This window comes from Rhinatrema bivittatum, chromosome 1 (assembly GCF_901001135.1).
Source record: "Rhinatrema bivittatum chromosome 1, aRhiBiv1.1, whole genome shotgun sequence".
Taxonomy (NCBI): domain Eukaryota; kingdom Metazoa; phylum Chordata; class Amphibia; order Gymnophiona; family Rhinatrematidae; genus Rhinatrema; species Rhinatrema bivittatum.
In genome coordinates, this window is record NC_042615.1 from 97,727,875 (window position 1) to 97,743,300 (window position 15,426).

Genomic DNA, 15,426 nt, shown 5'->3' on the forward strand with positions numbered 1-15,426 from the left:
GATCTCTGGTACTGACCTCGGCCTGTCTGACTACTCTCTTTTCTGCTGCCTGGAACTGACCACTGCCTGCCTGACTATTCTCTTCGTCTGCTGCCTGGAACTGACCACTGCCTGCCTGACCATTCTCTTTTTCATTCATTTTCTTGGACTTTCTTGGCTTCAATTACATGAACTCCACTTCAACTGGCAATCACTGCAACTCACCCATTGGGGCTCTAGATGTCAAACTCACTGTTTATGGCAAGTATCTCCATCTGTGACATTTCTAAGCTCTACAACCCATCCTGAGGTACCTGCTCCATACTCAGAATTTAAAGACGTTTTCCAAACAAAATGCCGATATCCTGCCTCCACTCCAGAAGTTTAACTGCCCCATAGAACTCCTACCTGGGATACCTGCCGATATCCTGCCTCCCAAGAGCAGAACCTACCCTTTTTCACTCCCAGAAACCCAAGCGATGTCAACATACATCAAGGAAAATTTGGCCAAAGAGTTCATATGACGCTCTACTTCCACGGCAGGTGCCGGGTTCTTCTTTGTAAAGAAGGCTGGCAGTCTAAGACCATGCATAGACTACAGAGGTTTGAACGCAGTTACCCGTAAAGACCAGTACCCATGCCACTTATCGGTGAACTGTTCGACTGCCTACAGGGCACACAAATCTTTTATTGTTTTTACTATATAGTTCTTATTGGTCTTATAGTTTTTATTTACATTTTATATTTTATTTATTTATTTATTTAGGGTTTTTATATACCGACTTTCTCGATATACAAATCAAATCAAGACGGTTTCCAAAGAACAAAAACTTTCACTGTAAGGCGTTACATTAAACAATAGATATAGTATTGAACAGGTAACGTGCGGCTTTACATTAAACAATCCACATATTGAACAAAAGAACAGCTTTTTTTTTTTTTTTTAGCTTTTTTTAACAGCTATGAGTTTGTAATTTCTTTCTTTTAAATTTAGCTGTTTTTATCTTTTATGATTGAATTGTAATTTATTTACTGTTTATTTATTTGTATTGTAAACTGCTGTGAAGGCTTGCTGAGACAACGGTATATAAATGATAATAAACCTTAAACCTTAAACTAGATCTATGGGGGGGGGGGGGGTATATAACCTCGTACGGATTCAACCGGAAGACATCTGGAAAACCGCCTTCAACACAAGAGACGGTCACTACAAGTATGTAGTAATGCCCTTCGGGCTTTGCAATGAGCCTGCAGTCTTCCAGTGGCTAATGAACGAGATTTTCCGGGATCTTTTGTACTAATTCATCGTAGTGTATCTGGACAATATATTAATCTTCTCCAAAGACCTGAAATCTCATCGTTCCCATGTTCAAACAGTCCTCTAATGCCTTAGAGTCCATCATGTATATGCTAAGTTAGAGAAGTGCATTTTTGAGCAATCCAGTCTCCCATTGCTAGGCTACATCATCTCCAGCCTTGGGTTCACCATGGATCCTGACAAACTCCAGGATATTCGAGATTGGCCTCAACCAATGGGTCTCCGAGCCCTACAATGATTCCTTGGATTCATAAATTACTATCGAAACGTCATCGCCAATTACTCCACGTTGGCCGCTCCACTCACCACTATGACAAGGAAAGGATGTGATCTTCGAGTCTGGAGCCCCAAGGCCCAATCAGCCTTCCACGCCTTAAAAGAGGCCTTCTATACTGGCCCATGTCTACATCACCCAGATCCTAACCGCCCCTTCATAGTCGAAGTCGACGCATCCACCATTGAAGCAGGAGTGGTCTTGAGTCAATACTCCACCAAGGGAACCCTAGTTTCATGTTCTTTCTATTCACATAAATTCTCCTCCATAGAACAGAATTCTACCATAGGGGACCACGAACTCCTAGCAGTGAAACTTGCCCTCCAGGAATGGCATCTCTGGCTTGAAGGGGTGCAGCACAAATTCACAATATTTACCGACCATAAAAATCTGGAACACCTAAAAGAGGCCCAATTATTTGACCCAAGATAAGCCCGCTGGGCCCTGTTCTTTGAATGCTTCAACTTCTAGCTCTGCTATCACCCAGCGGAGAAAAACCTCCATGTAGATGCACTCTCTCGCTCCGTTGAGCCAGAAGACAGACACACCCAAGACTCCCAGGCACATCATTGATCAGCCTGAATATCAATAGCAGTCACCATCATGGTACCAGCCGGGAAGACGGTGGTCCCCCGCCATCTTTGTGAACATGTGCTCCATTGGGCTCACGATTCCAAGCTGGCCGGTCACCCCGGCCGAGCCCGGACTCTCGAAATGCTCCAAAGGCACTGACAAAAGACTCCTGTGTGCAAACCAGACTCCTGTCTGGTTTGCACACAGCAAAATCCCCCGACTGGCCACCCATGGGGGCTTCTTCAACCCTTTGCTGTAGGCTTTGTCCATCAACCATGCCTACCCCTGCCGGTTCCACTCAATGTACCCTCACCTGCAGCCCAATCTACAGTACAAACCATACACCAGCTCTGGAACCAAGTAAGGGAGTGACTCTGCCAAGCAGCTGACTGGGCCAAACACTTCACAGACACCCATATTCGGACTGCGCCTCTGTTCCTGCTTGGACAAAAAGTCTGGCTTAGTACTAAGCACATCCGGTTACAATTACCTTCCCAACGGCTAGCTCCCAAATTTATTGGTCCATTTCCCTTCCTTTGATGCATAGGAGCCGTCACCTACCAGCTAAAGCTTCTACCCTCCATGGGAATTCACAACACATTCCATGTGTTGCTACTCAAACCATTGTTCCTATCTTGGCCTTCCCGAAGGCCTCCTCTACGTACGCAACATTCAGCGGAACCTGAAAACACTTTACAGGTCAAAGACGTTCTGGATGTTCGACAACGTCAAGGCCACTGGGAATATCTCCTGTCGTGGGAGGGCTTCAGTCCAGAAGAAAACTCCTGGGAGCCCTCTCACCATATTTTTGACAAAAACATGCTTTTGGACTTCCATTGAGATCATCCAGAAAAACCCAGACTGGTAAGAGGGAGGCCTAGAATGGGGGGTACTGTTGCATGTCCCAGCCGCATGGGTGCCACGACCGGGCCTGCTCACCTTGCAATACCCTTGACTAGCTCCGGTCTCACCGCTGCTGCCAGCTCCCGCCATTCCCATTACTCACCACGGCCCTCTCCAGCTTCCTCCATGCTGCAGGCCTCACAGTGGAATTCCTGTCAGGTCTCCGTGTCTTTGGCTGCCTCGGCCCTGCCCCTAGGCGCACACACGGCTGACATGCTCTGATTTAAAGGGCCAAGCGCAGGAACACCGATGGGGGTGCAGATTGATGACATCACCTGAAAGTCCTATTTATAGCGAGGCCCTGTCCCCAGGACCTCGCCTTGGCAATTGGGTCGACACCGTGGTGTAGTAAGCTTGCCTATCCTGTGTTCCAAGTGTCTCCTTGTTCCAGCGTCTCCTCGTTCCAGTGTTCCCTTGTTCCTGAGTCTCCTGTATCCTTACTCATGTAGTACCTTCTCGGACTAATCTCTGGTACTGACCTCGGCCTGTCTGATTACTCTCTTGTCTGCTGCCTGGAACTGACCACTGCCTGCCTGACCATTCTCTTCATCTGCTGCCTGGAACTGACCTCTGCCTGCCTGACCATTCTCTTTGTCTGCTGTCTGAAACCAACCCTCGCTTGCCTTGACTATGCTCGGACTGACCTTGGTATTTGACCCCTGCTTTGGCTGATCACTTCTGGTCTGATACTCTGGTTCTGACCCTTGTGCTTCACTCAGACACTCTCTTCTGGCCTACTGTCGCTACCAGACCAACCTGCTTGGAATCCGCCCGCAGCCTTCACCTGACTAGACCCATAGGCCTGCCTCGCCCAGAGAACCTTCCTGTACTGTTACCTCCCTGAGGTCTCCGGAGCTTCCAGTTTGGGTCTGGTCCATCCTCCCTGCATCAGCCGCGCACCCTTGCTCATGGTGGGCACACCCCTCCGCTAACTCTCCAGGAGACCATATGAGGCCCACCTATGTCCAGGCGGTCCGGGTACCCAAGGGCTCAACCTGCAGAAACCCTGGACTGTTATTGGCGAAGCTCCAGCTAGCCTCTGTCTCCTCGTCTGCTCCGCCTCCTGGTGGCAGGTGCTCTCTGGGTCTGACCAGAGGGCCGTACCAATCCTGTACCAGGCCAAGGGTCCACCTCCAGCGCAACAGTGGCTGAATATCCAGCACCATTCAACAGCCGCCACTTAGCCAGATAACTAGATTTCTGGCTAAATAGGTAGCCAGCTAATTGCCAGGCAAGGCAAAGGGGTTCTTGGAGGAGAAGTCCATTACCTGCTATTAAGTTGATTTAGAAAACAGTCACTGCTAGCATGGGATAGACTTAATTTTTGGGTACTTGCCAGGTTCTTATGGCCTGCATTGGCCACTGTTGGAAACAGGTTACTGGGCTTGATGGACCCTTGGTCTGACCCAGTATGGCATGTTCTTACGTTCTTATCTGGATAAATCTAGTCAGCTCATATGACTGTCCTAAAGTTATCTAGATAAACATATATGGCTAACTTTAAGATAGCTGGATTTATTCAGCACTGCAGGCCAAGCTGCACGGTGGCTGAATATGGACCTCATAGTTGCTTATGTGACACCCCTCCCCCCCCCCTCACCAGGATATGTACTGATTCCCTAAGCCGAAGGAGGGGGGACAACACTATAGAAAAACAATTATCTATATATTCCTGGGTTCAGCCTTCAGGGCCCTAGATGAAGTCCCTGCCCCTATGCCCTACCTTGGTTCTCCTATCAAGACTTCCTTATTCATAGCAGTAAATACCATATACACTCAATAGGTACACTAACTAGGTTTAATGATAATTAGTGATGAGACAAGGTTAATTCAGGAATAAAGGAAGTTGAGCAGCTGATATAAAAGACTTGAAATTTAACAGGTCAATTAACAGAAAATATTTACCAATACTAGTCCATATGTATAAGAGTTAAACCAGCAGTAAATTAAGCAAAGACAAAATTGCAAAGCATTTCAAGTTAGCAAGAGAAATGGTCAAGACTTCAAATCTGCTTAAACTTTAATCTCTTCCCCACCTTTGAACAGTCACTCTGGATTACAGTGCATCCTGTACGGCAACCAAAATAACAAACAAAACCAGAAAAGTGGAAAAATGGAAAAATGAAAAAATACAAGACAAAGTCTCTCAGTAAGGCATGAATCAAGTCCATAGGGGCCCTTTGAAAAAACTGCCGTTTCATATGTTACTTTCTCCCAGTTCTGGATTGTACAAATTATGAACCTGGTATATGTTTCAGGGGAAAACTAACCCCACACTTTTGGATCTGCCTGGCTGGCTAACTGGGGTCCAAGAATACCAAAGGGATTCCTGGCTCTTTAGTTAGAGATATGGATGGCTGTAATTCCTGAGGAAACGGGGTTTTGGTGTCCCTCTGCCTTGAGCTGATACAGATAGTAGTTGTTAGCAAGGAGCTAACAGTTACTGATTAGCTGTTTGAAAAATGAAATTAATCAAACAGATTTCAGGGTACTTAGCTGAAGTCTATTGGCCTGGAGGTCACACCAACAAACTCCCAATGTTTAGGCATCCTCTTTCTGGATACACAGCCTCTCTCCTGCTGGGAGGTCGATCTCTCCTATTGGCTTGGATTTTTTCAAACCTCAGACTTGTCTACCTTCTGATGGCTGCCTGTAAAACCTGCTGTCCATTCTTCTCCCCTCCCCAGCTCAGCTTGCTCCTTTCAGCCCTCCAAGGTCTCTTACACAATGTCAGCTTCTCTCTCTGTCAGCCAGCTACATGTCTCAAATCCTCACAATTCCGTTCAGCCCGGGAGAAAGAGAAATTGTAGCTTTTCTTCCTTATATGGAAAGATCCCAGGACATTTTGCTTCCTGATCTTATGTGAGAGTTCAGCTGCTTCATCATGAGTGGCTAGGGAGAGGGTCTCTCTCTTAGTGATTACCCTGTGACTCCTGAATTTTGCAGGAGCGGCTGCTGTGAAAACAAGTCTGTAACAGTAAGCATACCATTCCTTTGTTCTTTGTTTTTTCTCTCTTTAATTGGCTGAGGCAGTTCAGACTGAGACAAAAAAAGGCAAAAAAAAAATCCTGCTTTTCCAGCTTTAACTTATTCACTTTTTTTCCCTGTCTCACTCAGGTGAAGCAAGTCTCCTTGACTTGTTTAATTCCTAACACTATGGCTGTCCTTACAGCTAGGCCCATGAAAGTAATTTCCTCTCTGTCCTAAAATTTTTAAACTATTAAGCTTCGAGCTCTTCCCTGAGCCATACTATTTTTCAGTCCTCAGTTCTCTGTGCACTCCTGTGCTCTGTAACCTGTTTAGAGCCACAGGTCCTCTTCTCAACTCTCTGTGTTCCCACATAATCTCTCTTTTTTTACTCAACTGTTTTACTTTGCTATACTCCCTAAGTTAAACTTTTCAGAACTGCTTTGTCTCCAAACTTCTTGGCAGGCCACACACTCACATACACTTACACACACACAAAACAAACTTTCATTCACAATATCCCCTGGGGACTTGGGTTTTCTCTGTGCCTTGCATAGAGAAAACTCCCTGAACTGACACCATATGTGGCACTGTAAATGAGCTGTCAAGGCTTCTTTTATTGTTTTTATTTACAGTGCACAAGAAATTACAGCATATCTTACTACCTTCAGAGTAAACACAGATACGATCACCAGATACAGACTTCACCTTTAGGACAGCAATGTTGCACAGGAGCAGCCTTCTCCTGGAGACCTGGGCCTAGTCTGCTGATGCCATTGGGATGTGCTTCTTAACCTTCCCACAGAGCTCTCTCCCTTGATGGGATTTAAGGTGGACTAGACATCCACCCAAGTTCCGCACAGTTAAGGAGAGGTAGATTCCTTTTGGATAATATGTTGAAATCCTCAGCTCAGTGTGTGGCGATGGTCAAGAAAGCAAATAGAATGTTGGAAATTATCCAAAAAAGAATGGAGAATAAAATGGAAACTGCATTTCATAAAAGACATGCCAAAAATAGAAAAGGTTCAGAGTAAGATGACCAAAATGATAAAAGAAATGAAATGGCTCTCTTATGATGAGAGCTTATGCAGGCTAGGCCTCTTCAGCTTGGAAAAGAGAGACACCTGAGAGGGAACATGATAAGAACATAAGAACATAAGAAAATGCCATACTGGGTCAGACCAAGGGTCCATCAAGCCCAGCATCCTGTTTCCAACAGTGGCCAATCCAGGCCATAAGAACCTGGCAAGTACCCAAAAACTAAGTCTATTCCATATAACCATTGCTAATGGCAGTGGCTATTCTCTAAGTGAACTTAATAGCAGGTAATGGACTTCTCCTCCAAGAACTTATCCAATCCTTTTTTAAACACAGTTATATTAACTACACTAACCACATCCTCCAGCAACAAATTCCAGAGTCTAATTGTGCGTTGAGTAAAAAAGAACTTTCTCCGATTAGTTTTAAATGTGCCCCATGCTAACTTCATGGAGTGCCCCCTAGTCTTTCTACTATCCGAAAGAGTAAATAACCGATTCACATCTACCCGTTCTAGACCTCTCATGATTTTAAACACCTCTATCATATCCCCCCTCAGTCGTCTCTTCTCCAAGCTGAAAAGTCCTAACCTCTTTAGTCTTTCCTCATAGGAGAGTTGTTCCATTCCCCTTATCATTTTGGTAGCCCTTCTCTGTACCTTCTCCATCGCAATTATATCTTTTTTGAGATGCGGCGACCAGAATTGTACACAGTATTCAAGGTGCGGTCTCACCATGGAGCGATACAGAGGCATTATGACATTTTCCGTTTTATTCACCATTCCCTTTCTAATAATTCGCAACATTCTCTTTGCTTTTTTGACTGTCGCAGCACACTGTACTGACGATTTCAATGTGTTATCCACTATGACACCTAGATCTCTTTCTTGGGTTGTAGCACCTAATATGGAACCCAACATTGTGTAATTATAGCATGGGTTATTTTTCCCTATATGCATCACCTTGCACTTATCCACATTAAATTTCATCTGCCATTTGGATGCCCAATTTTCCAGTCTCACAAGGTCTTCCTGCAATTTATCACAATCTGCTTGTGATTTAACTACTCTGAACAATTTTGTGTCATCTGCAAATTTGATTATCTCACTCGTCGTATTTCTTTCCAGATCATTTATAAATATATTGAAAAGTAAGGGTCCCAATACAGATCCCTGAGGCACTCCACTATCCACTCCCTTCCACTGAGAAAATTGCCCATTTAATCCTACTCTCTGTTTCCTGTCTTTTAGCCAGTTTGCAATCCACGAAAGGACATCGCCACCTATCCCATGACTTTTTACTTTTCCTAGAAGCCTCTCATGAGGAACTTTGTCAAACGCCTTCTGAAAATCCAAGTATACTATATCTACCGGTTCACCTTCATCCACATGTTTATTAACTGCTTCAAAAAAATGAAGCAGATTTGTGAGGCAAGACTTGCCCTGGGTAAAGCCATATAAAACCTTGAGTGTGGTGAAATGAGTAAACAAAGGACAGTTATTTACCCTTTCAAAAAGTACTAAAACAAAGGGACAATCCAAGAAACTAACAGCCAACAATTTTAAAATAAATCATAGAAAGTACTTTTTCCAGCAGCTGTGGAATCCAGAAGATGTGGTCAAAGTGACTAGATTAACAGGGTTTAAATGAGGTTTGAAAAAGTTCCTGGAAACAAAATCCATAACAAATTATTAACCAAGTAGACTAAAGAAAGCTGTTGTTATCCCTGGGACTGAGTAACAGGAGTTGAATCTGCTTTATGGTATCTGCCAGCTACTTATGACCTGGATTGGCCACTGTTAGAAACAGGGTACTGGGCTTGATGGACCTTGGTCTGACCCAGATGGCATTTATGTTCTTCTGCCCTGGTGACTAGAACCTCTCCTTTTAGGCCACAATGTACACATGATTTTTGCATAATGCATGTTGCCTACATAAATTTCTAGAAGAACAGTTCATATCCCACTCCCCTTCTTCCTTCACAGCTCCAGTCCCTCTGCTAATACTCTACTTTCCTTCCACTATAATTTTTTTGGGGAGTAATTCATAATGTATGAAAGTAATAATTGGTTGCAGTAGTTAATGTATCTTTCTGTCCATCCATAGCCGCATTTGTGCAGCTTTCTCAATCAATGGATGTGCACCAAGTTTTGGAAGATAAACTCTTAGGGAAGTAGAAAACCAAACTGAGACTAATCATATTTGTAGAATGAACCTAATTGCAGCTAACAGCTGTAAAAGTGTGTCCATTTGTTGGATATTTCTCATCACCTAAAGCAGATTGCATTGTCTCCCTCTTTCTAGCCTACTATGATGGGTAGAAAATCATATACACTAAGGGGCAGATTTTCAAATGGGTACGCTTGTAAGATACGTGCGTACCCCCTGAAAACCTGCCCCAAGCTCCCCCTGCGCGCGCCGAGCCTATGTTGAATAGGCTCAGCAGTGCGCACAAGCCCCAGGACGCGCATAAGTCCCGGGCTTTCCTGGGGGGGCATGTCGGGGGCGTGTTGGGGGGGCTTATTGCAGTGGTGCATCATCCAGGAGCCGGGGCCGCGGGCATGGTTCCGGCCCTGGGGTGTTTCGGGGGCATCGCTGAGGCCTCCAAAACTGCTCCCGGGCCAGGGAATCACGCGCCGGCTGGCAGGCGCACACAAGTTACGCCTGCCTCAGGCAGGCGTAACTTTTCTAACAAAGGTAGGGGGGTTTAGATAGGGCTGGGGGTGTGGGTTAGGTAGGGGAAGGGAGGGGAAGGTGCGGGGGGGGGGGGTGTGGAAGGAAAGTTCCTTCCAAGGCCGCTCCAATTTCGGAGCGGCCTCGGAGGGAATGGAGGCAGGCTGCATGGCTCAGCACACACAGGCTGCTGATTTTGGGCAGCCTTGAGCGCACCGACCCAGGATTTTAAAGGATACGTGTGGCTACGCGCGTATCTATTAAAATCTGGCATTCTTTTGTTTGCGCCTGGTGCGCGAACAAAAGTACGCGCGGGCGCAGTTTTTAAAAATCTACCCCTAAGTTCCCTTACTTAATCCTTACTCCTCCTATATCATATCATTAAATGCTTGAATAGTACTGCTTTTTCACTTTCTTTCATATTTCAAGTGGACATTTGAGCCAGTGGCTTTCTGACTCAGCAGTAGCAACTTTGCCACTGAGCTCTGGATTCACAGTTCAAGCCATGGTGCCCGTCATGGGGGGGGTGGGGGGCTTCAGCTGGATTCATTGTACATCATTATATCTTTCATTGGACTAACATAAGGATTATGAAAATGCTATGTGCTTAAGATTTTGAGACCACACAAGTCCCTTCTTCAGATTGCACAACCTGTGAAGCATCCAATTTTCTTAAAGATCAATGTAGTTACATGAACTTGGTAAAAAAAAAAAAAAAAAATAGGTTCACTCAAATCTTCTTTTTCTTCCTTCATCTTTCCTGCTTCCTCAGAAAGCTAGCAGACTCACAGAAGGAGTCATCAAATGCCATAATAGATAGTGCCTTACCCTAAGATCCTAAATGGTGACAGTAACAAGTACATGGATCCAGCACAGCTCTTCATCTGTTTCTATATTCTAGGGATGTGAATCGTTTTTCTGACGATTGAAACTATCGGAAGATATTTTCAAACTCATCAGAATTCGGGGGGGCCCCCAAACCTGATAGGAAAACCCCACGAAATTTTTCGTGGGGTTCTCTTATCGTTTTGGGGAGGGGGGGTGGGAAGAAAGGGCACTTAAAAATAATCCCCAAACCCACCCCGACCCTTTAAATTTAATTCTTTCTAATCCCTCACCCTCCTGACCCCCCCAAACTTTTTTAAAGTACCTGGTGGTCCAGCGGGGGGCCTGGGAGCAATCTCCCAGCACGCGCATTTTATAAAATCAGGCATAGATTTGTTCGCGCCGGATTGTGCGAACAAATCTATGCCCGCGCATAACTTTAAAAATCTACCCCTATATGTTAAGTATTTTTTATCTGTATATTTCAAAATATAATTTTGTTTTCTGAACTGGGTAGGCCTCATGACTACGAACCTGTGACTATGCTCCTGGTGGGATTCACCACTTGTTGGATATCCTCCTTCCAAATGTAAAACATTTGTTTGTAACCCTCTTTTCCTCGGGGATCACTGTCAGAGTTGCAGAGGGATGTGATTGTCACTGCTGCAACCCTAGGAACAGGTAAAGTCCACCAGAGATCGCCAATTGGGGACCAGACTGTCTCTGGCAGGCACAAGGGACCCTTGGTAAGATTACATGTTCAATTATTTTTTTCAGAGACATGAACACATTTTAGTTTACTTCTGAAATATATATAAATATTATATATATAATATACATATATATAATAAATATAAATATAATAATATATATTAAAATACATATATATAATTTTTTATTTTATTTTTTGCAAAATTGAGGGGACAGATTTTTTGGCATTTGTTTTGTAGATACTTTATAAAAGATGGGGAGAAGACTAAAATGGCTAGGGGGAAATGCAGTCAGAGTTGCCAAATTGCAGCACTAATTACTGGGCCCAGGTGAGGTCATGTAAGAGTTCTATATAGAGCACAAGTATTTTCCCAAAGGACATCTCTGGAGAGAGAGGCCTCCAGAGGTTGAGCTCTCAGAAAGGCAGCTGAAATTACCAGAGCAGATGGATGAGGCCTTGTTTAAAATGAATGTGAAGCTCACTGTTTCAGGGTGCAACAGAACCGTAGGGATTCAAGTCAAGGGTTTGCTACTATATAACTTCATCAAACTCTGATGTTTCTTCTGAAATTGCAAACACATAGGAAACTAAAACCCCACACTCAAAATGAAAAGACCAAACAAAAGTTTGTATGCTTGAAGTTGCCACAAGCATGTGTCTCAGGATTGAAAAGGTGTCACATTTCTAAAGCTCTCAAAAAAGAATAAAATATATACAATTTTGCAGAAACTTCTTATAAAGGTATCAGTCAGTGGTCAAAGGCTTGCAGACCATATACTTGTAATCCTTTACCCCAGCTCATGCAAATCTGAAACTTTTAAAATTGCAAATAAAAGAGGTGCTACCTAAAAATGCATGAAGGAAAGCCAGCATAGTCTCTCAATGAAGGAATATAAACTACTTTCCTTGTTGCTGAATCTTAAAATGCGGTTCATCAAATAGGGGAAGTAGAAATATAAATAGTATAACTGTCTACAAAGAATATCTTAACAGATATAACACAACTTAATAATCAAATGGCAACTTTATAAAAGTATATAAATTTTGTAATAAATTTAAATCATTTAGCGCAGAATCCCAAATGAAATACTCAGTCTCCATTTTCTGCTGCTGTCCAGCCAACAAAGGCCTGGATTCATCATTCCTCGCAGAATGATGAATCCTGTGAAAACAGGAGGCGGTGGGGGGGTAAAAGGGGGGACGGGCCTGCAAATGCCTGCAGCCTTCGCTCCATGGCACTGCGCCGGCTGCCGGCTTTCGCACCGAATAGCACCACCGTGAAAGGTGGTGTTATTCGGCGCGCTACTGCGATGATAATGTTAGTAACATTATCGCTGGCAGCATAGACACCGCTGACTCCGCCCCTCCCTGCCCCAACCGCCCCTCCCCACCTGACTCCTCCCCTCCCCCTAATTTGTATTCTATCACATGCAAAAAGGCCCTTTTCGCATGCGATATAGGCTTATCACATGCGATACGGCCGAATCGCGTGCGACAAGCCTTTGATAAATGACCCCCAAAGTTAGTAGTCTGGTTGTGTCGTAGAGTAGTGGTCTAGATGTGCTGTAAAGCAGTCCTAAAGTTATCTGGCTATCTTTTAGTCCTAGAGTAATCCTAAAAATGTTTGCCAGGTAAGTTTATCCAGTTAACTTTGTTGGGATATTCAGCTGCATGGTGACATTGCTGAATGTACCTGGATAACTTTATCTGGATACATTTAGGGCTCATCTATGACACCACCGGAGTTAGCCAGCTAGCTTTACTGTGCCTTGAAATGCCCTAGAACTCTTCTAAAGTATCCAGCTAACTACATGACCAGATAACTCGAAGACAGTCAGCCAACAAAGAAGTTCAAATCCTGCCATTTGTCACCGTTAAGTCTGAACTTAGCAGGGCAAATGGCACTGAATAATGGGCCCCCTTCTCTCTGAAAATAGACTGGATTTGTGCCTGGCTAGAAAGTAGTCACATGGAGTTTCAATTAAGTGCCATCCTGATGAAAATTTACCCTAATATGTCTAGAAACATTGAAGTAAAAATGAGAAGTGTTTTTTTGTTTTGTTTTAATAACTGCATCCTCTCCCTAATGATGGAACAATTGTACTTCTAACAGTTTTAAAATGCTTATTACTATAGTGCTGGATTTTGATTGAATAACATTTTCTTCCAAGGCATGTTTAGCAGCAGATGAGGAAAATATTAAATGTATTTAAATAAAGACTTACATAGTGAAGACATCAATAATGTCCCCAGCACTTCTTGCCATCTCAAAGTAGTTTTGCAGAATATTGACAGTTCCCGAGAGTGCTTCATGGCCACAACCACAGAACAGAGCGACCCCAGCATATAGCAGGATGGTGGCAATCAACGAGGCATATGGAATACCCCCCAAGCACTTGATGCAGCATTCAAAGCACCCTATTGAAAAAAAAACAGGAAAATAATATCAGCAACTACTTTACTACTATCTTTCATTACTTAAAATAAGAATCCAAGAGTATAATTCTGAAGACCAAGTAGAAAACAAGAATCCAATTATAATGGAAAGAAACTTATTATTCTAGTAGTCAGTCATATTTTGAGGCATAGCGCCAAACAATACTCTTATAATAACAACTTATAAGATCCTGGAGTGCCAGATCAACAAATTAGGGAAGTGGAGAACATGATTTGATTTACTGCATAGACACAAATAATTTTACAACAGATATATTTTCAAAAATACAAAAATTAATAAGTAAATAATGTTTCCACATAAACCAAAGCTGACATTTGCTCAGTTCTCTGTAATTGGTTGGATTCTGAATAAGTCTGATTTCTCCTAACATCACAAGTCAGTCCTAGGCCTAGGCCTTCTTCCCATTGCCACTGTGGATGTTCATGTAGTAGGTGGCACTCTAAGTCCTCCTCCAAGTTACCCTTCCCTGGATTACATCTACACAAGTTTTGTCCAAATCCACCACAGTGTACCCTTGATACAATAAATCAATGAGTGCCTCATGGAGAGGACATCTGTGCCAGAGAGGACAGACAGGTAGAAAGCATGGAGGGAGTGTCATGATATATAGCAAGATCCAACATCTCTGTCTGATTTACATACACATCGCAGCTGCTCTGACCAATGTCCCAATACGGGTTGGGGAGCTGAAGCACCATGTTCACAAGAACATGGTGCAGAAAGAGGAGAGCTGTGTCCAGAGTGGAAACTCCTTTCACTAGCCAATGAACAGGGCAGTCTTTCTCAGGTTAGGGTTGCCAGTAGCAGTCTCTCTCTCTCTCTCTCTCTCTCTCTCTCTCTTTCAAACTGGAGATTCTCATCACAAAATTTTCTCCCTTTCTCTTTCAAGGCAGTGGATGTTCAGTCTCTCTGTCTTTCAGATTGACAGGGGGGGTCTTATAGTGGAGTTTATGCTGGGGAGTCTGATAGCATTCTCTCCCTCTCTCAGGTTGGGAGTGGGGACTGATATCAGACTTTCTTTCTCTCTTAAACTATCTAGCTGCCTTCCTCTTCTGTGTGGAACTGAAGGCTTCCTTGTAACGAGGCACCAAGATATTATGGCACCCTGCTTTAAGAAATGGATTTTCTGCCTGGGCTGGCCCCAGAGTGCACCGGCCTCCCTATCATGTCCCAGTTGCTGAAAGTGGGAGCAGCCTTGTCAGTACCAAATGGGTACCTCCTGACACAGCTTGATTAAAATATCCAGCCACGAACAGTGGAGAGCAAAATGGTTTAGCATGCAATGTTCTGGCAGAGATGCTGAGAGTTGACAATTCTTGTATCAGTCACTCATTGTCTATCCCATGCTTTTATCATTTCAAAACAGATAACAGAAAATGGCTAATTATTTAAGCCATACAGATTTACATGTATTATATTTAGAGAAACTATTTCCTAGTATTATTTAATGAAAAAAAATGTAAAAAATAGAAAAAAAGGAGAGGTCCATATTTATTAAGCCAGCTAGCTGATAAGTCATCTGGATAAAACTGGCTGGATAACTTTATCTGAATATCCAGTGGAACCCAATAAGAATTTTGTTGAATATCTGAAGGAAAGATATCTGAATAACTTTAGATCTGCTGTTTGTTCAAACTGACATGTCTGCAAAATTTTGCAAAATAGCACTAACTATTTTATCCCACCCTTGTCATGCCTCTGGCCCTG

General features: G+C 43.6%; 1 protein-coding gene across 1 annotated transcript in view; it reads right to left on the reverse strand.

The window, feature by feature from the left end:
* GPM6A (glycoprotein M6A) overlaps window positions 1-14,417 on the reverse strand; it is a 268,715-nt gene extending 254,298 nt beyond the window's left edge. Inside the window, exons 1-2 of the mRNA XM_029604319.1 lie at window positions 14,381-14,417; window positions 13,487-13,679 (exon numbers count right to left, since the gene is read on the reverse strand). Of these exons, the coding sequence (XP_029460179.1) occupies window positions 13,487-13,679; window positions 14,381-14,417 (230 nt within the window). The remainder of the gene's footprint in view (window positions 1-13,486; window positions 13,680-14,380) is intronic.
* Between the last annotated feature and the right edge of the window lie 1,009 nt (window positions 14,418-15,426).